Source organism: Psammomys obesus, unplaced genomic scaffold (genome assembly GCF_907164565.1).
Source record: "Psammomys obesus unplaced genomic scaffold, mPsaObe1.curated_primary_1811, whole genome shotgun sequence".
Lineage (NCBI taxonomy): Eukaryota > Metazoa > Chordata > Mammalia > Rodentia > Muridae > Psammomys > Psammomys obesus.
This window is the reverse complement of record NW_026596039.1, coordinates 1532142-1555915: the sequence shown is the minus strand read 5'-3', so window position 1 is coordinate 1555915 and position 23774 is coordinate 1532142. Positions and strand designations below refer to the sequence as shown.

At 36.6% G+C, this 23774-nt stretch overlaps 2 protein-coding genes and 1 pseudogene across 2 annotated transcripts; 1 reads left to right on the top strand and 2 right to left on the bottom strand.

The window, feature by feature from the left end:
* Positions 1 to 2969: 2969 nt before the first annotated feature.
* On the bottom strand, positions 2970 to 4475 carry LOC129687475 (olfactory receptor 8B3-like). Its single transcript, XM_055621878.1, has 2 exons — positions 4465 to 4475; positions 2970 to 3903 (listed from the first exon to the last, which is right to left on the bottom strand). Exons 1-2 carry the CDS (start codon positions 4473 to 4475, stop codon positions 2970 to 2972), a joined length of 945 nt encoding a protein of 314 aa, XP_055477853.1.
* Positions 4476 to 13209: 8734 nt separating this feature from the next.
* On the top strand, positions 13210 to 13676 carry LOC129687735 (selenoprotein K-like; annotated as a pseudogene).
* Positions 13677 to 15328: 1652 nt separating this feature from the next.
* LOC129687474 (olfactory receptor 145-like) lies at positions 15329 to 16261 on the bottom strand. The gene has a single exon (XM_055621877.1). It carries the CDS (start codon positions 16259 to 16261, stop codon positions 15329 to 15331), a length of 933 nt encoding a protein of 310 aa, XP_055477852.1.
* Positions 16262 to 23774: the final 7513 nt, after the last annotated feature.

The following is a 23774-nucleotide window of genomic DNA, read 5'->3' as shown; positions in this document are numbered from 1 at the left end:
GAAGGAAGGAAGGAAGGAAGGAAGGAAGGAAGGAAGGAAGGAAGGAAGGAAGGAAGGAAGGAGAAAGAGAGAAAGAGAGAGAGAAAAAAAAGGAAGGAAGGAGGGAGGGAGGGAGGAAGGAAGGAAGATAATTACTTCATCAAATATTTCAAGGATATTAAATATGAACTAAAGAGGATAAGAGTAAGTACCTGATTGATGTTCAAGAAAACACACATATTCCTGACTGAAAGTTTGTAAGAACCAGAGGGAATGGAAGGAAGCCAATGAAAAAACAAGACTCTAAATCATTAGAAAAACTCATAGGAACTCACAGAGAGCCTGAGGAAAGGTCCGTGGTTCTTAAACCCTAGCCAAAGTGCTAAAGGCAACCAAATAATGCTGAGAGCAAAGAGGGAGAAATAGTATTATCTGGAGAGAACACAGCAATTGGTTAAATGGTTATCCAGTATGAAAAGATAATCCTGAAAAAGAAACATATAAGTAACATTATATAGACAGGGCAGGTTGCATTTATATTTTTAGAATGTGCACTCACATACACACATCGCATACATATACATTGTGTGTGTGTGTGTGTGTGTGTGTGTGTGTGTGTGTGAACAATTAAAGAATCAGAGGCATCAAATTTGAGTAAAAGGATAGAGAGAATTTACCACAGGAGGTCTTGGAAGGGAGAAATGATAAAATTAGAAATTCAAACAAAGCATTTAAATAAAAAGCAACTTGGTGGGAAAAGATTTTACCTCTTCATATACATCCAGGTAACAATACGTTACTGAGAGAAGTAAGGGGAAAAAATCTGGAAGTAGGAACTGAAGCAGAAGCCATGGAGAATCACTGTTTACTGGCTTACCTCTCGTGGCTTGCTCAGCTGCTTTCTTATATCACCCAGGACCATCTGCCAAAGGACCAAAGGATGGCATTGCCAATGATAAACTATGCCTTTCTTACATTAATCATCAATCTTAAAAAAAAAATCCAACAGGCTTATTCATGGGCTAGTCCAGTGAAGGTAATTTCTCAGTTGAGATTTCCTCTTTCCAAATGACTGAAGCTTGTTTCAAGTTGATGTAGAACTTTATATATGTTAAAAAGAATATTTTACACCATGGTACAATCTAGATTGTCTAGTGTTTTTCCTCAGTGGAGCATTACCAAGATGAGGCATTTTTACTTGGAAAACAATCCAAAATACATAAGTGGTACTTTGTGTCTTTGATTAAGGGTTACTATATTGTTTTCTTTATATAAAGCTATATTATAATGTTAGCATCACTGTAAATACCAACAGCAATATAAATAATGCATAGTTTCATAGGGCAGTTACCTTAAAGACACCATACATCTGTATAAGTTGTGTACTGTCAGGACCTGAGAGCCTGACCTGTTCTCTATGATTGTGACTTCACTCACTTCTCCTATCTCATTTCTGATTCTGTTGAAAGCAGTCTCTGAATTTACTTTATAAATTCATGATCAAAATGGGGTCTTACCATTTCAATTTGACGTACAGATACAAAAAGAAAGTAGAAAGAACAAAATTGGCCACGACATGGTGTACACTCTGTCCTCCTACTAATCTTTTGAACTTCCTGCAGTGATGTATTCATGAACTCACTGATCGCAGCATCAAAGGCAATGTCACCGAGTAGAAACTAGAGAACACATGTTCCAGAAGACAGAAAAACTGCCATCTCTGTCTGAATGGTCTGATCCTATTGTTGAAATACCAGTAGTAAGGGTAAACCAGAGATTGTATGAAGAATCCACAGCTCACCCAAAGACTTTATGGGTACCAAAATTAAGAAATATGACAGAGGGCACTCTCTACTGTTTGCATTTATTGTCTCTACAAGCTGAAATTATGAAATTTATACATTAAATTATAAATTATACATTAAAGCACTTCCAGTTAAATAATACAGCTGGAAAACATAAAATTTGGAGGATAGTTCCTCAACTTTTTTATTTCAGGATTTTGTTTTTGCACATTGCTTTCCATACTTTTGTTTCCATAAATCATTCTTTATCTTATAATAAAAATTCTTTTTCAGATAATTATATTTTGTGCAATCCATTCTCTACCAAGCACCCTAAAGCATTTCAGAGCCTTTTAGTATGAGAACTCAGACTCTTACTTAAACCGATACTCTACTGGCATAGTAGGCATCTTCTTTACTCCTAAAAGAAAGCATTAAATGTTTGTCAGGAGGACATAATGATGGAACAAAAGTGCATTAAATGTCGAGATACTAAAACAACACACAGTAGACAAACCCCAAGGTTGTCATGTTGACTCATATTTTATTTCAGTGTAATAAAACCAAAAATATGGGGGGTAAGTAGGCAAAAAAAATCAAACATTTGAAGATTTATACTTTCTCTGATTGAGGATTCTTGTGTGATTTTGTAAATTGTCAACTTACCTGAGACTCAGTATCACCTTCACATGATTAAAATATTTTTAAAGATGTAAATGTGTTAGTTTATAAGTTAATGTCACACAGCTGACAAGTAACTTTATATATGTAATACAGGTGTTTTAAAGGCCAGTTTAGAAAGATATATATCTATTCATCATAGACATCTAAAAGTGAGATGTTCTCACCCATTGGCCAAAAAAAAAAAAGAGTGTGATATTAAGCAACTGTTTCAAGTAACAAATATCATTGGTCTTCCACAAATACACAATGACAATGAAGTACAAATAGCAGAATCATTGCTTTTTGAATATTTATAACTATAATTCACAAAAGAAAATGTTTATAATGTGATTCTTATAGAAGGATAATGATGAGGAACATTATACATATTGAAAAAGCATCTTACTGCAAAAATTGTAAATAAATCAATATCCAATTATTGTCTTCATATTATGATATCACAATGAAACAAAACTGCTACCAAAAATATAGCAAACATAGAGCACTTGTCTGTATTGTATCTATATTAAGATTAGGCTGTGACTAAAATATTCTGCTCAGGGTTTTTTTCAAGCCAACTTTGACATCTTTATTCCTCAAGCTATATATTAAAGGGTTCATCATAGGAACCACAATGCTGTAAAATATGGAAGAGAACTTTGCCTCATCCATAGATACAGCTGAAGAGGGTTTAAGATACATAAATGCACTTGACCCAAAGAACATTGAAACAGCAATTATGTGGGAACTGCAAGTGCTGAAGGCTTTGGACCTGCCTGCGGTGGATCTTATTTTGAGGATGCTGGAGAGGATAAAGCCATAAGAGGTAAAGATGATGACAGTGGGCACAATGATGTCTTTTCCGGTTACAATGAGCAGCTCTATTTCATTGACATAGGTGCTGGTGCAGGAGAGCTGCAGCAGGGGGAGGAGATCACAGAAGTAGTGGTTGATAGTGTTCCCATCACAAAAGACCAGCCTCATTACACAACCAGTGTGGATCATGGCACCAGAAAGTCCCATGAAATATGAACCAAGCATAAGATAGGAACACATCTTTGGAGACATGACAACATTATATAAGAGTGGATTGCAGATAGCCACATAGCGATCATAGGCCATTGCTGTCAACACATAACATTCAGAAATTGCAAAAAAGCCAAAGAAGTAGAACTGGGTCATACACCCCATGTAAGAGATAATATTTTTTTCTAGTATGAAGTTCATCAGCATTTTGGGTGTGATTAAAGAAGAATAACAAAGGTCTATGAAGGACAAGTTAAAAAGAAAAAAGTACATGGGTGTGTGAAGGTGAGAAGTCAGCACAATTAAAATTATTAAAATCAAATTTCCGAATGTGGTTATCATATATATTACTAGAAAAATAAAGAACAGGGGCATTTGGAGGACAGGTTTGTCTGTTAAACCCAAGAGAATGAATTCAGTTACAAAAGAGCCATTCGCCAGATACATTCTTCTTTCAAGAATCTGTAGAGACCCAGAAGAACCTCATAGAACTTCCAGTAATATCTTCTCACACAAAGTTGAGGTATAGGCAGCAGGTGTCTGCAAAGAACAACCCAGTCTCAGTGAAACCATTTCTCACACTAATTATGAAGTGAAATAACAATTGCTTTTCTGTGTCAAAAATCTATAAGGTAAATATAGCTGAAAGATATATCCATAACTGTCCACATCGCTGAGCCTAGGGATCTTGCGTGCTGACATTATTAACCAGAGAAAAGGGTGAAATGGAATGGATCAAGATAGAATTCTTTATTCTCATTTCTCTTTATTCATTCAGCTTCCTCTTAATATTAAAAGAAGTTATAAAAACTTAGTGTTGACCTCAGTTTGATGTCTGTGAAGATATTAATCAAGAATTCCACTCTCAACAAAGATAGGAAAGAACCAGAGTCCAGAAATTCTTAAGTTACTGCCCGTCTCTGAAGAAACTCCAAGAATATAAAGAAATACAGATTTGTTCATCAAGAATCAGATTTCTTGGTAAGACACTGCAAATGGAGTGTCTACTGACTCCCTGGACATGTCTGTCTTTCCAGAAATTGTACCTGTATTTTAGGATTGAACAAAGGATGAAAAGGAGGGTATAAGAAGGATCTGAAAATTCTTTTCAACCGAAAGCCTAATATAAAGCTAAAATACAGCACACTTGATGGAAAATTCTGCATAATCTTTTTATGTTCAGTCTATAAACGTTGAACATAAGGGCTGCTGGCCTGTGTGGAGTGAAAGCCAGGTACACAGGCTAAGTGAAATGGAAATTCAATTGTACATTATAAATAAGGTCTGGAATCTGATTATCAGCATGATTAAACTGTTAGGAATGTCACACTGTATACCTGAGTTTGTTACAAGATATGAAAATAATAAGTACTTATTCATCATATATGTCATTCTTACACATTAATGATAATCAATGTCTTAAAGAGGAAGATACTATCATGAATAGGTTTTAAAAACTTACCATATTTAAGAGAGAGAAAAAAAACTCTGCTGTTACCTAATCATTGTCATTTATCAATTATCTTAGAAGGGTACTATTGGGCTCCGAAGCCAATAGTTCCTTTGAGTTTTAAAAGGACACTGTAAAAAAACAAGACATTCTAAGATGTTTTCTGACCCATTACTCATAATTCATAATGATGCCACTGATATCAGAAGGAAGATAAACAGTATTCCTTTTATCATGTGTGCCCATTGATGAGACTTCATAAAAGTCAAACAGGTACCATTTCCTTTTCCACTTGCTATCAGCAAAATAGAAAGATTCCTAGTCTTTTCTCAAAAGCACGTAACAGATATATAAGCAAGGAATGAGGTGGTTACATTTATATGTTTGACCATGATGTATGTTTATTTCCTTAGGGATTTAATGTTTTAATCAGACATAAATATTTCTTTTGGGATTTTACATCCTTCATCCTGAGTCATATTAAATTCCTATCTTCTAGCACCTTCTTTTCATATATAAATCTATACCTTGTTTCTTTATTTATTTATGTTTTAATGGTAATATTCCAAAAGTCTACCCTATGGCTCTAGTATTTTTTCAAAAAATAAAAAGCATAGTAATACATACATGCATTATACTCTCTCTTAATCATTTTTCATTAATTAATTTATTTTTAATTAATTATAGTTTATTCACTCTGTATCCCATCTGTAGACCCCTCCCTCGTCCACTCCCAATTCTACCCTCCCCCCTTTCTCCTCCCACAAATCCCCCCCCCAAGTCCACTGATAGGGGAAGACCTCCTCCCCTTCTATCTGATCTTAGTCTATCAGGTCTCATCAGGACTGGCTGCATTGTCTTCCTCTGTGGCCTGGTAAGGCTGCACCCCCGTCAGGGTTTGGTGATCAAAGAGCAGACCACAGAGTTCATGTCAGAGATGATCCCTATTCCCATTAATAGGGAACCCATTTGGACACTGAGCTGCTATGAGCTACATCTGTGCAGGGGTTCTAGGTTATCTCCATGAATGGTCTTGGTTGGAGTATCAGTCTCAAAAAAAAGACCCCTGTGCCCAGATTTTTTTTCTCTCCTTTTGAAGCTCCTGTCCACTCCAGGTCTCATTATCTCCCCCTTCTTTCATAAGATTCCCTGCATTCTGCCCAAAATTTGGCTTGAGTCTCAGCCTCTGCTTTGATACCCTGCGGGGTAGAGTCTTTCAGAGTCTCTCTGTGGTAGGCTCCTATCAGTTCCCCGTTTTCTCCCAGACAATTAGGAATAGCGCTACCTCAAGATCCAGCTATACCAAATCCTAGGCATATATCTAAAAAATGCTCAAGTATACAACAAGGATATTTGTTCAACCATGTTCTTAGCAGCTTTATTTTTAATAGCCAGAAGCTGGAAATAACCCAGATGTCCCTCAATTGATGAATAGATACAGAAATTGTGCTATATTTTCACAATGGAATACTGCTCAGCAGTTAAAAACAAGAAAATCATGAAATATTCAGGCAAATGGTGGAATCAAGAAAAGATAATTCTGAGTGAGGTATCCCAGAAGCAGAAAGACATACATGGTATATACTCACTTATAAGTGGATATTAGACATATAATATAGGATAATCATACTAAAATCTGTATACCTAAAGAAGCTAATCAAGAAGAAGGACCCTGGGTAAGAGGCTCAATCCTCATTCAGAAAGGCAAATGGGATGGACTTCCCTCAATCATTTTCATTACTTTTGTTTGTTACTCTGTGGTTGGGTGGTAGGACCTTGTACATATTAGACAAATACTTTACTGCTCAGTTACTTTCCATCCTCTAAAATCAGTATTTATATGTTGTACATTTTCACATTGTTGACATAATTGGTAATTATTGCTTGACTACTACTTTATTTAAAAAAAATAGTTCACTTATATTTCCCAGTTCTGTGTTTGAATGCTTAGCCTATATATCTTCACGAATAATTTGGAAGTTTTATTTTATATTTCCTTGTCTATGGTTCTTCTTATTAGCTAAGGGAGGGTAAACACATAATCACCTTTGCTGGACTGCTGTGTTAAATCAATGAATGAAATATTGCTCTGTATAAGAGAAATAATGAAATTTCATGCATAAATAAGTTCTTGGGTTTATGAAAGTCTATTGAAATATTATTTCATCATGGCTCTAAAATATTCTGAATTCAAAGTATATTTAAATCATATGAATAAATTATACTGTTGGTGCTACAAAAATAACTGCACATGAAAATTCTGATAATTTGCCAACCACAGCTTCTCATATCTGTCTTGATAAAGCCATAATGTTATACATGTACAGATTAAAGATGATATTACAGTGAGCATATGCTGTAACATTGTCTCAGTTTCAGAAGAGACAATAAAAAGTACAGTGTCATTCTGCCTTGTTACCTTAATTTATTTTTCTTCATAGTATGGGTCAGATAGCACATATTTTGTGGTCTTTAGGACTTTCTATACACACAAATATTGGGCTTTCACATTACTTAAGTATTGTCCATGGGCTGCATAAGGCCATCTATATTCTCTCTATATGTGAGTATATTTGGTAAAATACATTATGAATTATTTAAATCCTAGTGAAGCCAGACTTCTTGTGATTATGTCCAGTCAATTTTGGATTCCATGCCAGCCTGGCATGTGCAGTAACTTTCTGGGTAAAATGAGCTACATAGTGATATTAAGTATCAAAAATGCAGTGCCCTTCCCTGCAAATAAATTAAATTTTGAATTAAAGTATAGTTCCCATACTATACTAAGAATTTTCAACCTTTTCTTGAAAAGCAAGACCATAATTTATGTTCTGTAGGACTCTATTGTATGCAAAGTCTCTCTCTCTCTCTCTCTCTCTCTCTCTCTCTCTCTGTCAATCAGCAAACGAGTATGGGCAAATGTCTAACAAATTTTACTTGTAAATATTGAAGGTATACCTCAGATTTATAGGTATTTTGTATCACCTATACATGTAGCCTGGGGTTCAATGAACAACATCAAATCTAGGGGGACAATAAGGTAAGAAAGTGTGAGTCAGACAGTTATATAGTTAGATGTATATCAACCATTTTACTTCTTTTAAATATTGTGTATGGGTGTGAGTGGATATTTATTGCATACATGTTTGGAGAGGAAGGTTGCGTATATGCATACAGGCCGCAGGAAGTTCTCTCATGTTCTGTTCTACTGTTATTCAACTTATTGTTTGAGAGAGAGTCTCTAATAGAATGTTATGGCTGGGAACTTGAGTTCATGTCTCATGTTTCCTTAGCAAGTACTTTTACCTGATTACTGATGGAAATCATCAAGTCTTCCAAAAACAAGCATGGATCAATGTATTACAAACAAGATATGAATATCAGAAAATATATCAAGAGTTTGTCCTATACACTCCCAATCACCCTCTGAGGAGAGTGCTGACAGTTAAGATCATACCCTGGATTTCTTTCCTAGGTCAAGTTAAAGGCTGATGCTTTTGCACTCACTGTCAGTGATTCTTTGAGGCTAAGGAGCCTCAAAGACTTCAACATCTATCCCAAATCATACTTTGAGACTTTAAATGCCCTGAGACTTTGGACCCCACATCCTGTTTTGATTTGAGGTCATGAAGTGTGCCAAAACTTTGGAATCCATCATAAATTGACTTGTTTGGTCCAGAAGCATGACATGTCTTTATTTCTCATTCCAGTGGCTCTCTGAAGCAAGAAACTTTATGAGACCCAATGTCAGTTGTCATGAACTTTTGATTTTGCATTCTAGCTGTACCTTATACGATACCAAATTTAAGTACATCAAATTGTCTTTCTGTCCTTTTTTGTTGCTGTGGTAAAACATATAAAAGCAACTTTAAGGTACAAATGGTTGTTGTGTGAGTCAAAGAAAGAACTAGAGACAGCCATTTATGCATTATCATTATCCCAGTCAAGAGATGAGAAAGACTGAACGCCTGCATTTCTACTACCAATGTCATTTTCTCCGCTCTTCCACAGTTCAGAACCAAAACTTAAGGAATGGTGCCACCCACAGTGGTGCACACACCAGTTAGTGTAATCAAGAAGATGCCTACATGTATATCCACAGGCTAACTTGATCTAGACAGTCTTATACTGAAACTCTCTTCTCAGTTGGTTTTACTACTTTTAAATTGTGACATCAAACTGGTTTTAAACATCTCTAAGTATCATGACCAGCAAATTATGAAAGAGTAAAATCTTCTCTCTTGAGTTCCCAATTGTTTTATGAGGAGCAGAAAATTCAAAAACAAGACACTATTAAGAAAACTGCATACCTCTCCTGTGGTCTATTACACCACTGAAATGTATCTCCACACTGATCTAGACAGTAGTGACTTTACTCTTTCTGAGAAAAATGTAGATCCTACTAGTGATTTACCCAATCTCTAATTTACTCTGGGAGATTAAAGCTTGGATTTCTTTACTTACTGTGATTTCAATGTTCATAGCTCAATGTTTCCTTCAAAAAGCACACCATGTAAATCTCTTCCCTTATCACAGGCTCAGATTAATTAACAGTAAAATATACCAATGACAGTGACAGAAACAAAAACAACATGTGCACTGATGGAAAAATTCCATGTTTATCTTGATAATAAACATGCCTACATATATCAATTTGGGGACTACTTTTAAACTAAAGATCATTGAAAGTTATAGGACACAACATGTACATATTCTGATCCTATTTTAAGACTAACTTTTGTATCTTTACATGCTGTGCCTAGCTTTTTGTTGGTTATACACAGCATTTTAGTAGAATCTCATATTGGTTTATTTCTACCAATACTTGAGTGGAATACATCTGTCGCTTTGCTGAATATAAATGTCTCACCAAATACGTATGCCGACACAGTGAGTAACTGAGTCAATATATATTTATTTTTGCTGTAATGAGAATGCACTTTCAATGGAACACAGGACTAAAATTTGCAGGGGTCCACCCCTGGGGGAGGTTAAGGCCTGAAGAAGGGTGGCTGCAAGAGCTGCAAGGGAGGGATGAGTCAGGCACTGAGATCGGGAGGCATTTTGCAGTCTGACTGAGAAGCAGTCTGGGTGCTTCTTTATTTTACTAAGTAGTAGACAGGGATAGAGCATAGTGTTCCCAAACAGATCATGTCGTTTTTGTTCCCAGACACGTGTTGTGACTTCTGCTTGCTCATAATTTAGTCATCATTGATAAATCATGACAGAATTATCTCTTACAATCATTTTCCCTCATCAACCCCACAACCCAAATTTAGACAATATTGTAGCTTCAAGGTCATATTTTGCCAAAACATGAAAGCCTCTTCTCAAATTCTTGTGTTTCCAGGGTACTAGACAGAAATAAAATCTCCAAGCCAGCCTGGGCAGATTGTCATTGTCAACTTTTAATAATCAGAGTGCAAATTGTCATTAGGCCTAAGGAAAGACTTTAGACATTACTCAATTTCTGCCATAATGCATTTATATTTTATATATTTGTAAAATTATTTATCTAATCTTGATAGGGGGTTTTTGTTGTTGTTGTTCCTTGGTCATATGATAGCATAGTGGCCCTGTAGGAGTTTATTTTTTTTCTAAGAAAGAGAGGTCTTACTACTTTATTCTTTCATCATTTAGCTTTGCCATTCTTTGTCCATTAGTATTATGAAGAGGCTTTTAATTTGATATGCTGCCAACTTCTCTAGCCTACTGAATAATGTTTACTTTTTAAAGTTTACTTTAATTATCTTGTTCCTGAGTGAGTCCAGGGGCAGATGTGTCAAGGGTATCTAAGGCAGAGCTCCATAAGGAGGTCTCTGGCACATTTACTTGACTCATAACCTCCAGTGTGTAAGGAAGACCTTCAAGTAGGAGCATATGAGGACATCTTCCTAGAAGGAGGACGGGTACTGTGGCCAGGACATTCCTGGGGAAGCTTGGAATCAGTACTCCTTGGAGATGGGATAAATGATTCATAAGAAAGTTTCCATCAACCCAATATCTCAAGTTGTACAAATATTAAAATCCCTCAAGTTTGCAACATGTAGAGACCAAAGACAAAAGAGTGGGAGACAGCGATTTCATCACTTGACTCAGTTTTGCTGGATCTTTGTTAAGTACTTGTGCTGCCTTTATGGCTTTTGCTATTCCTAATAGATATGGCTGTGCCAAAAATGAAAAGGATATTTACCTTAATGTACACAGACAAAGAAGCATGTCCCTTTGCTATATAATTAAAGTTACACACCCATTTCATAAAAATGTAATGATTTAAATGTGTCTCTCTGTTTATATGTGTTTATATATGTACATACATGTTTCTCTCTGTATATACATACATATGAGGGTAAGCATTTATATGTGTATATGTATTTGCAAAGTTCAGTATAAACAGGAGTAGAATGCTCTTAACAATGACTAGGAGTTGGGGAAATATAAAGGCAGATATAAATAATTTTATGTTATATTTTAATAATATTCTTAGTTTTGAGATTATAATATAATTACAATTTTTCACCTTTCATTTCCTCTCTCCAAAATTTCCTCTGTACCCCACATTTTACTCTCTTCTAAATTTATGGCCTTTTTCTTTAATTGTTGTTTCTTTATCGGGGATATACTTAATATTCAAGTGTAAAATATGATCTTTTATTTTTAGTAAGGCTGTCTCACATATATAATGTCTATATGTCTGCCAAATAACTATTCAATTTCACGGAAACAAACAGTATCATTCAAAATTTAGGCAAGTTTACTCTGCATGTAATAAAATGATGATATTAAAGTCCTATAAGAAAACCTCATAGTCCCTTTACATTTGACCCACCAGGCTTCCAGTAGAGGACACTTTGTTATACCCCTTGAAATAATGACCAAATATATCTGGGCACAGGGTCTTTTCTGAGACTGACACTCAACCAAGGACCATCTATGGATACAACCTAGAACTTCTGCTCGGATGTGGCCTGTGGTAGCTCAGTAACCAAGTAGTTTTCCAAAGTAAGGGGAACAAGGACGATTTCTAACAGGATCTCAAGGGCAGGCTGTTTGACACACCCCCCCCCCCAGGGGAGGAGCTGTCTGTTAGGCCACAGAGGAGGACTTTGCAGCCAGCCCTGAAGATACCTGATAAAACAGGGTCAGATGAAAGGGGAGGAGGTCCTCCCCTATCAGGGGACTTGGAAAGGGGCAGGGAGGAGACCAGGGAGGGAGTGTGGGGTTGGGGAGGGAATGAGGGAGCGGGATACAGCTGGGACACAGAGTTAACAAAATATAACTAAAAAGAAAAATAAAATAAAAAAAAAGAAAAAAAAAAAAAAAAGAAATACCCACTCTGAACAGCAGCAGCAGTTTGCTGAGAGAAAGATTTGATTAATTAAATTTAAAGTTTCATTGTGGAAACTCTATCCCACCCTTAAGTAAGAAGAACATTTTTTTGTTATAGACAAAATTTATAAACTTGTACATCAAAGTATAAATATCTTTTCAGAATTATAAATGTCCCAGTGCCAATGTAGCTTTCAGCTACGACAACACATTATGTCATGTTATGCCACATCACCTATACTTCCGTTGATACAACAAACAACAAAAGTGCCTCACCTTTTAAAACATGTTGAGAAATACCATTTTGGAAAAATCCAGATACATAAACAGAGATTAAGATGGTCACAGGTGGCGTCCTCCACAGCGGGTTGGGCCCTCCCACATCAAAGAAAAATTAAGAACATACTACAGAAATGTGCCTACACATAAGTCTGATGTAAACAATTCTTCAATCGATGTGCTCTTCTCCCAAATGTGTTGACAACCAAGATTAACTATCAAACATCCAATCATCACAGAGAGTGTTCAAAGTTTTATGAATGTTTGAGATTTCTAATAATCAGAGATATAAAACTCAGTCTAAAAGTTTACACAAAATCTGATCAAGTTGCTGTTTAATTTTTATTTCTCAATTTACACACAGAGATTTCCTATTTCTTGAGTGTGCATCTTTGACCTTTAATTTCTATTTTTTCCCTTATCTAGATGCCGCTTAAAACATTTTGAGGATTTTGTCTGAAGAAGTTAGATCCTGTCTTGAATCAGTAATCCTTAACTTCACCGGCAAAACATGTGTCCTCTGTTTAAAAAGAGCCAGCGAACAGTTTTACTGAATATATATAGCTACCAAAATAAATGCTGAGGTGAATTTATAGATCATCAGCAAAGAAAATAATTTCTCGTATTTTATTTTAGTTGACAGGTGTATTTTAAAGAGTGGTAGGGTCAGTCGCTTGGAAGTGGGTAAGTGGAAGGAAGATGGTTTACATCTCGAATGGACAAGTGTTGGGCAGCCGGAATCAGTCCCCGTGGAGATTGTCTTTTATAACAGATTTCTTCTGGGGAATAGCAGAATTTGTGGTTTTGTTTTTGTTTTTCAAAACTTTGCTTCAGCAAGATGTGAAGAAAAGAAGAGGCTATGGCAACTCATCTGATTCCAGATACGATGATGGGAGAGAGCCACCTGGAAACCCTCCACGAAGAATGGGTGAAGTCAATCATCTCCGTGACCCCAGCCCTCCTCCAATGGGTGGATGAGGAAGGTAAATGTCTGCTCTGAGAAGCAGACAGCTAGACATGCACATACGTAGAAGGAAGTCATCAGGAGGTGAAGAGCGGCTCAAGCAGGATAAGATGGTGTATGTCTAAACAAGAACTGCCCTGTGTCCTCACAGATGAACGAGGTCAGGCTGGGGATTCCCTCTGCAGGATCTGGCCTGACTGAAATGCAGTTCTATAAATGGACATGTTTGTCTCCTTATCTTTTTGTATAGTTTACTAAAGTATTAATATAGTTTTAATAAGTAAATATTTTTAGGTTGCAAAACTTGTTTCTTCATCTTTATATGATTAAACTCAAAATCTTTGTGGAAGAAATAAAGGTCATGTGTTTAGTCCTGAAAAAAAAAAAAAAAAAAGAGTGGTAGGCTTGAAATCAAGATATAAAGACTCGTCAACTTTAAGAATCCTCTTTCAGATACAGGGTTGGTGAAGATCTTTTCCCAATCTGTAGGCTGTCGTTTTGTTCTGACAACAGTCTCCTTTGCTTTACAAAAGCTTTTCAGTTTCACGAAGACCCATTTATTGATTGTTGATCTTAGAGCCTGTGTCTGTTGGTGTTCTGTTCAGGAAGTTGTCTCCTGCGCCAATGAGTTCTAGGCTCTTTTTCTTCTAACCGATTTAGTGTGTCTGGTTTTACATTGAGGCCTTTGATCCACTTGGACTTTAGTTTTGTGCAGGGTGATAAATATGGATCTATTTGCATTTTTCAACATGTAGACATCCGCTTAGACCAGCACCATTTGTTGAAGATGCTATCTTTTTTTCCATTGTATGGTTTTGGCTTCTTTGTCAAAAATCCCTAGTAAGGGGAACAGGGACTGTCTCTGACATGAATTCAGCGGCTAGCCCTTTGATCACCCCCCCCCCATGAGTGGGGAGCAGCCTTGCCAGGCCACAGGAGGGCAACGCAGCCTGTCCTGATGAGACCTGATAAGCTAGGTTCAGATGGAAGGAGTTGAGGACCTCCCTTAACAGTGGACTTGGAGAGGGGCAGGGAGGAGATAAAGAAGAAAGGGTGGAATTGGGAGGGAATGAGGGAGGTGGCTACAACTCGGATACAAAATGAATAAATTGTAATTAATATAAAAAATAAAATTTTAATAAAAAAGAACCCTGTTTCATTATATAAACTGTCTCATGAACTTTAATATTATATATTTTTAATAGTGCATTTTAGCAATAAAATGTGCTTGGTTACATTTACAAGGTAAATATCAGACATCTAGTAAACACATGTTCTGTGTATCCTAAGTACACCTGCAATATGATTCATAAATCATAGTCAATGCAAAAATATTTATATCTATTAAAAATTGGCTTTAGAGAGTAATATGTTCTTATTCAATAAAGGATAGAGAGACAAGAACACAGACACACAAAGACACAAAGAGGATTTCAGGTTTGATTTCAAATGGCAAATAAGGATGGTTCTCTGCATAGCCATGCAGACAACTTGATATATTATTCAACGAGAAAACTATTCAGTATCTCTTGTGATAATGGTTATAGTAACAAACAACAAAAGAGAAGAAGAGCTACTTAACGCTATTCTTAATGTGGTAAACTGATAAAAGCATCAATTATTCACACAGTGAGAAAACAAAACCTATTGAAGAAAATGACTAGAAAACAGATATCTAATTTCAATGAATATGAAAAAAAAGAAAACTAATGTTAAAATATTTGAAACAAAACACACTAAATAAAACATATATCACAATAAGATAATTAAATGTAAAAATATAGCGTCAAAAATATAGCAAACACAGATAATCTCTCTGTGGTTTGACTACAGGTTCAGAGATTCAGTTTCTGATCAAAATATTCTCCTGCTCAAGGTTTTTCTCAAGGCAATTTTAACATCTTTGTTTCTAAGGCTATAGATTAAAGGGTTCATCATGGGAACCACAATTGTATAAAAAACAGAAGAGAATTTTCCCTCATCCATAGATACAGCTGAGTTAGGTTTGAGATACATGAATGCACCTGATCCAAAGAACAGACTAACAGCAAGCATATGGGAACTGCAGGTGCTGAAGGCTTTCGACCTGCTCTCAGTGGATCTTATTTTGAAGATGCTGGAGAGGATGAAGCCATAAGAGATGAAGATGATGACAGTGGGTACAATGATGTCCTTTCCCCCTACAATGAAAATCTCTATCTCATTGATGTAGGTGCTGGTGCAGGAGAGCTGCATCAAAGGCAGAAGATCACAGAAGTAGTGGTTGATGGTGTTCCCATCACAGAAGGTCAGTCTCAGGATGCATCCTGTGTGTATCATAGCACCAGAAAACCCCATCAAATATGAACCAAGCATGAGATAGGAGCACACCTTAGGAGACAAGGCAACATTATACAAGAGTGGATTGCAGATAGCCACATAGCGATCATAGGCCATTGAAGTCAGAACATAACACTCAGAAATGACGAAGAAACAAAAGAAGTACAGCTGGGTCATACATCCCATGTAAGAAATAACATTCTTTTTTTGTATAAAGTTTATCAGCATTTTGGGTGTAATCACAGAAGAGTAACAGAGATCAATGAAAGATAAGTTAAATAAGAAAAAGTACATGGGTGTGTGGAGGTGAGAATTTAGAACAATTAGAAAGATCAAGGTCAAATTCCCCAATGCAGTTATTATGTATATTACCAGAAAGAGTAGGAACAATGGTATTTTGAGCTCAAGCTGCTCTGTTATCCCCAATAGAATGAACTCAGTAACCAAAGAACCATTTTCAAAAGCCATTCTCTCAGAGAATCTGTGGAGACAGAAAAATAAATGAAAGTTCAGGAAAAGAAGAATTTAAAATCACACCTTCTTCTTTGAATGTAAAAAAAAAAAAAAGCTTCCATTCCTGAACCTGCCTTTCATGCTACCGTGATACAGGACATCATTGTCTTCCTCAATTAGGATCTTAAGAGGTTAAATACAGTCTAGAGCATAACTAATAAAGCACAGAGCTTTGCCCAGTGATCTAACATGCTAATCGGCCTACTTGAAAATTCAAAAGCAAGGAACAAATTGGAAACACAGGAAACTAATTGTCCTTACCTCTTCTTATTCTTTCTTTATTGCTTCTGTCTATTCTTTCTACACAGAAAATTTTAGCAGTCTGGTGGGTGGTGATCTATATTCAGACCGGTCTTCAGGATATTTAGAACCATGAGCAGTATTTTCAATATCAATCAAAAGAAACAGACTCTGTGACTGATATGATATAGCCACTTTACAAAAATTCATAAGTCTAAAGAAATTGACATCTCTTATGATAATGCAGCAATTTAAATAAGACACTACAGCTTGCATTTATAGTGACTCTGGTTTTCTCTGTATATCTAGGGTATTTTTCTGTGAATTTATCTTGAATCTTAGGGTTTATAATCGTGGATAGAAACGTATAGTTTATGGATTTTTGGACTTATTTTGATACAAAGACCATTATGAAAACTCAAAAAAATAAAATAAAATAAAAAGATACTTTAGAATAAATACTGAATCATCTCTGCATCCTATCCCCTGCGTGAAGTTAAATAAAACTTATATTCACATAAATGGACAGAATAATGTTGGTTTCTGGAACTACTGGGAGAGAAAATGGCCCAAGAGGAAGAAAGTTCAGTTGCAAAATAAAAAGGGGTTAGAAATCCAATGTTCAACATATTGACATCATTTAATGATGATGATGAGGATCCACTTTAAGTTACCTTCTCATTATAGGTATACCTACACAAGCATGTGTACCAGCACAGAAGAGAGGTGTATATGAATCAGCATCCATGCAGGGTCATTTAACAAAAGATAAAGGGTCAAAACAAGTGCTATACATTATAAGCCTTATTACATATCATTTATTTCTCAGGAAATGAGTTCAATAAAATTTCAGCTTTTAGTGTGAATAATTTTTAAAACTTACCCTATTTAAGAGAGATATCTTATTGACCTCTTTCGTTGATATATATCCCTGCTATTCTGGAAAGACAGTATCAGGCTCTGAAGTACCGGATTCTTTAATTTTAAAAAGCTCCTACACAAAATTACTTTCTTGTATTCTCTGGACATCTTTTTGAATCACTGTTTATGTTTCATAATCATAGCCAATTCATTAAAGAAAAATGAGAAATAAACTTTTATTTTTATATTTGCCTCTTAAAAAGAGACACCAGACATCTCAAATAAGTTTAGTTGCATAATGCACATCATAAGCAAGATAGAATTTTTCTTAACTTCTTCACAGGAAACAGATGTAAAAGGAGATGAGGCGACGGTATTTAGATGCTTGCACAGGATGGGTCTATACTTCCTTGGAGACTCAATATTTCATTTAGGCATACCCTTCTCTTGAGGGATTATGCACCTTACATGCTTGAGCTAATATTGAACTCCTATCCAGGTCCTCTTAAGGGAAAATTATTGTTTTGGTTATTTCTCAGTTTGTTGCAATGTCTTTAATGATAATTTTCCAGAGTTTATCCCAAGGCTTTCTTAAAAGTAGATGTAAAGATTTTCAAGGTATGTCATAACACACTTCAAGTATTTCTTATAAATATATTTAGAAAATAATTCTTGTTTCTTTTATGTTTGTTTTTTATAAGTCTGTGGATGTATGCACATAGGTTAGACAAGGTCTGAACCACTGAGCTGCCTGCTCTGGCCCTCTAATATGATTATCTTTCATATGGGAGAAAGTAAGACACATGCTTATAATAGCTGCTGTGGTGCTCGGGAAATACACTTAGGATACTTTGATGAAGGGATAATGACTAAAAGCCTCTGGAAGTCTGGGGAGCTCTGGACAGGAAAGTTGACTTCAGTAATGACAACTGTGGCCTTTTAGGACCCAGGAAACTTCCCTTCCTTGGTATCTGTTAGGAAACTGGCTTGTGGATGGAATCTTCCATCACAATTCTTTTCCGTATAAAATCCTAGATCCCCACAGCCCTTAAGCTGTTCTGATTAAAGGAAAAATTCTGCTTCCGGATATATGTGTCTGTTTCTTTTATTTCCAACATGCCTTCCTAAATACTCATCTAACAGTCACTCTACCTTTATATTGTAATTCTTTTATTCTCAGTGTTTGTGTGTGCTCAGAAGATATTTGACCCTTACATCATCTGAATATATTTTAGGGGTTGCACATGCCTACTCTGCCCTGCCAATATTTGAGCATATTAGATGAACTATATTAAAATTCCATCAATTAAAGTGGCCCAATTCTGTAACACTAACCATCAAGAGGTTAGGGTCAGAAGATTGTCAGCATCAGGTCAGTATTGCCAGCCTAGCTACTCACAGGATAGTCTGGGCTAACAGTGAGACCAAAGTACAGGAACATGAAAACATTAAAAAAAAAATGAGTCATCAAATGATACTTATCATATGAAATTAAAACTTGACAAAGTTTTGTTTTGTTCAATTATGCTTATGGTAAAGAATCATGTTAATAAATATTTTGTACTTTGTGGCGCATATAGGAGGCTATCGGTGTATTGTGAAGTATGTATATGTTGAAGAGAATAAGATGATTTTTTATGGAGCCAAGTGTGAGTGGTGCTCAAGGACTGGATACAAAGATTTGGGTCTCACCAAATACAATTTTATCATGAGAACAGTTTTATAGAGTGTTTCTGGTAACAGAACAAAGTTATAATTCAAGGCATTTTAAAGATACATTGATAGAAACATTAAGGGGATTATAAAAGCAGGCAGAGGAATCTAAACCATAGGTCTTGCATACTGACTGATAGAGCTTTTAGTCCTTCTATTGGTATTGACCAGAGTTTTGTTAATAAGTTTCAGGGGTTTTTATGTGTTAGTCTGGCTGTTAGGTATGATACAAAGGCAGGCTCTTTAGAGAGATAATGATAGCCCCAAATATATGTAATTAGGCTCTCACATCAGCAACATTCCAAGCTTTCCAGACTCACACGTTTTTATCAGTTGATCAGCTATACAGCAGCTTCTCTGTGGGAGTTTACCTTTGTAGAGTGGGCTATCGCTAATGGTCTTGAAGCTGCTTATGTCTGTCTAGTTATTTTACCATCTGAAATCAGGTCGGTGGCTTGTGTATCCATAGCCTGACTAGCCAGAGAAATCAAGTATTTGTATATTCTGCATACTTCCTAACGTGAGAGAGGGAGAGGGATTACCGTACAAAATATAAATGAAAAATTCAGAAATGCAAAAGTGATAAAAGTGTGTTTCAATCAATAAGTGATGTAGATAAATTCTTACTGACTCAGACTAAAACTCTGTCTCCTAAAATTCATGTGATGACGCTTGTACAAACTCCAATGGTGGGTGACTGTAATAATTCTTTTTGAAGTTTATCATTGTGAAACATAACCCCTGGAAGGAGACTGTGCTCTCAAAATTTGATTGTCTTAACTATAACTGCAGTGACAGACAAGGCTTGAAATTTGCAAGCCCAGATGTTAATTATATTGTGTTGTGCTAACTTTTGGCCTCACCCTTCAACAGACATTTTTTGCCCAGCTCTGTGTCAGCACTAACATCAGGTTATTGAAAGGTCAAAACAAAACAAGAACAACAAAAAAACAACAACTTTGAAATTGATTGAATTAGCAAACCACAAGCTTCCATTACCCTAAAAGCTTGACAATGTCATCAGATATTGTCTTAGGCCTATTGCTCCTATTGTTCTTTTTTAATTTTAATTTTAATTTTTATATTAATTGCAGTTTATTCACTTTGTATCCAAGTTGTAGCCCCTCATCTCCTCCTATGCCCCTCTCCAAGTCTACTGATAGGAGAGGTCCTCATCCCCTTCCATCTGACCCTAGTCCATCAGGTCTCATCAGGAGTGGCTGCAATGTCCTCCTCTGTGGCCTGGCAAGGATGCTCCTCCCTTCAGGGGAAGGTGATTAAAGAGCCAGCCACTGAATTCATGTCAGCAATAGTCCCGGTTCCTCTTACTAGAATACCCACTTGGATACTGAGCTTCCATGGGCTATATCTGAGCAGGAGTTCTAGGTTATATCCATGAATGGTCCTTGGTTGGAGTATCAGTATCAGAAAAGACGCCTGGGCCCAGATTTTTGGATCCGTTGCTTTCCTTGTGGAGCTCCTGTCCTCTCCAGGTCTTACTATCTCCTTCTTTCATAAGATTCCCTGTACTCTGCCAAAAGTTTGGTTATGAGTATCAGAATCTGCTTTGATACACTGCTGGGTAGAGTCTTTCAGAGGCCCTCTGTGGTAGGCTCCTATCCTCTTTCCTGTTTTCTCCTTCTTCCAATGACCATCCCATTTGTCTTTCTGAATGAGGATTGATCATCTTACCCAGAGTCCTCCTTCTTGTTTAGCTTCTTTAGGTACACAGATTTTAGTATGTTTATCCTATATTACATGTCTAATATCCACTTATAAGTAAGTATATACCTTGTGTGTCTTTCTGCTTCTGGGATACCTCACTCAGGATGATCTTTTCTAGATCCCACCATTTGCCTGCACATGTCATGATTTCCTTGTTTTTAATTGCTGAGTAGTGTTCCATTATGTAAACTACCACAATTTCTGTATCCATTCCTCTGTTGAGGGACATCTGGGTTGATTTCAGGTTCTGGATATTATGAATAAAGCTGCTTCGCACATGGTTGAACAAATGTCCTGGTTGTGTACTTGAGCATCTTTTGGATATATGCCTAGGAGTGGTATAGCTGGACCTTGAAGAAGCGCTATTCCTAATTGTCTGAGAGAGTGCCAGATTGATTTCCAAAGTGGTTGTACAAGTTTACATTCCCACCAGCAATGGAGGAGGGTTCCTCTTTCTCTACATCCTCTCCAGCATGTGTTTTCACTTGAGTTTTTGATCTTAAAGCAGATTCTGAAACTCATGGCCAAACTTTGGGCAGAGTGCAGGGAATCATATGAAAGAAGAGGGAGTTAGTAAGACCTGAAAAGAACAGGAGCTCCACAAGGTCCAAATATATCTGGGCAAAGGGGCTTCTCTGAGACTGATTCTCCAACCAAGGATCATGTATGGATATAACCTAGAACTCCTGCTCAGACATAGCCCATGGCAGCTCAGTATCCAAGTGGGTTCTCTAGGAAGGGGAACAGGGACTGTCTCTGATATGAACTCTGTTGCTAGCTCTTTGACCTCCCAACCCACAGTGGGAGGAGCAGTCTAGCTAGGCCACAGAAGAGGACATTGCAGCAGTCCTGGTTAGACCTGATAAGCTAGGTTAAGATGGAAGGGGAGGAGGTCCTCCCTTATCAGGGGACTTAGAGAGGGGTAGGGAGGAGATAAAGGAGAGAGAGTGGGATTGGGAGGGAATGAAGGAGGGGGCTACAGCTGGGATACAAAGTAAATAAACTGTAATTAATATAAAAATTTAATTAAAAAACAAAGAAAGTGTATTTTGCAGAGTGTTTTACCTAGCACTGTTAATCCCAGAGGACATGCATTTAATCCTAAACTGGTTTCATTATGTTTATATTATCCACCATCACCCCCTTGAGTGGATAATGAACAGAAGGACAATAGCAAATGTTTATGACACTTGAGAAAGTCAGACATCCCTCACATGTTGCTCATAACCACATACAATGGTTTGTTTAGTAACTGACTTTGTTTAACAGAAGCACAGTTCAAAACATTAGAAACAGTAACTGTGAGTGTCACCAGTTCTACCTCTGATTATATTTTGTGTGGAATTGAAAAAATACATCCACACAACTAACTTCGTTCTAATAAATATGTTCATTAGAGATAGTCTTGCTTTAAACTTTTAATAAAATATTTTGTTTTTTTATTGTTTTGTTTTTGTTTTTTAATTTAATTTTATTTATATGTTTATTTATTATAATTACTCACTTTGTATCCCTGTCGCTCCTTCCCTGTCTCCTCCCAGTCTCACCCACTCTTAATAAAATATTTTTTGCATTCTTTATTTTTATTTTTTCATTTTCAACACCATCTAGATCCTCCCCACCTCTTTATCCATTCAATTTTATATTCTTTCTCAAAACAAAACCAATCAAAAGAATAAAATAAAAAATGCCAAACTGAAACAAATAAAAAAAAAAAGATGACCAAACAAACAAAAACATCAACAAAAAAGGAATTTCATTTTGTGTAAAGTTAACAGTTATACATATTTAACTATTCAACAGATAAACAAAGTGTGTTATATCCGTTCTTCAGAATATTATGTAGCTGTAAAAAGGAATGAAGCCCAGACTCATTCTGAAGTTTGGATAAATTTAAAAAACATACATACTGAATGAAAGAATTCAATCCAAAAAGACAATATGTTTTACAACTTTGTTTTATTAATTGGGTAGAACAGGGAGATTCATAGAAATAGATTAAGCACGCCGTGTCAGATGGAGCGATGAAAGCCATGCGTAGATGATGATAGCTAAATGAAAAGGACAGACTTGGGCTATCATGCCACTATTTCAAGGTCATCGGGATCACCAGCGTCGCTGTACCTGCAAATGAACTTCTCCCGTGAGAAAATCTGAGATGCCTCAAGGGTCCCTTACTGTCACTGCTACTCCTGATATCAGGGCACAACCTGTTCCAGCCACCTAAATGGCCACAGTTATCACCAGGAGTAAACCGCTCTGAGAATCAGCATGAGGGAATTAAGAAACAGAACATCTAGGCGGTTTAAAAGCAGACATGGACATCAGACAGCTGCAGTCTGATGATGTGACCCTAAGGCAATCGGTAGGGGAAGCGGTTGTGGCACGTGGGAGGCATCCTGAGGAACCGAGCACATATTCTGCCAGCGCAGTTACTAATGAGCAACCCCGACACACACCACCGGTTCCCGAGCCACAGAGAGCCCTGCTGGTGTAATGCTCATTCCATATTCACTGGGGACAAATTGTAACTTTTTGGGGGTGCAGGAACACACTTGGCAGAGAATTTTTGCCCAAAGTAGTCTCCACTTACAGAAATCATTTTCCTCCAGAAAGGCATCAATGACCTAAGAGAGAGCGATCCTTTCGCCACTTGAGGTTGATACCAATGACAGAGCAGGACTGTCATTGTGTGTTTTAAATTTTATCTCAGCAGAAATGACTTTTGTTACTATCCTTCTACGACAAAATATTTCTTTCTCCATTTCTACCTCTACAATAGTGTCTCTACTACCTCGAGTACCCACAATCCAATATTGTCTTTCTTATTCATAATGCATGCTCTGTTTTCCCTTTTCCGTCATTTCTCATTTCAAACACCCATACCCTCGTTCATATCTTAGATCATCCCTAACTGCATTTCCCCCAA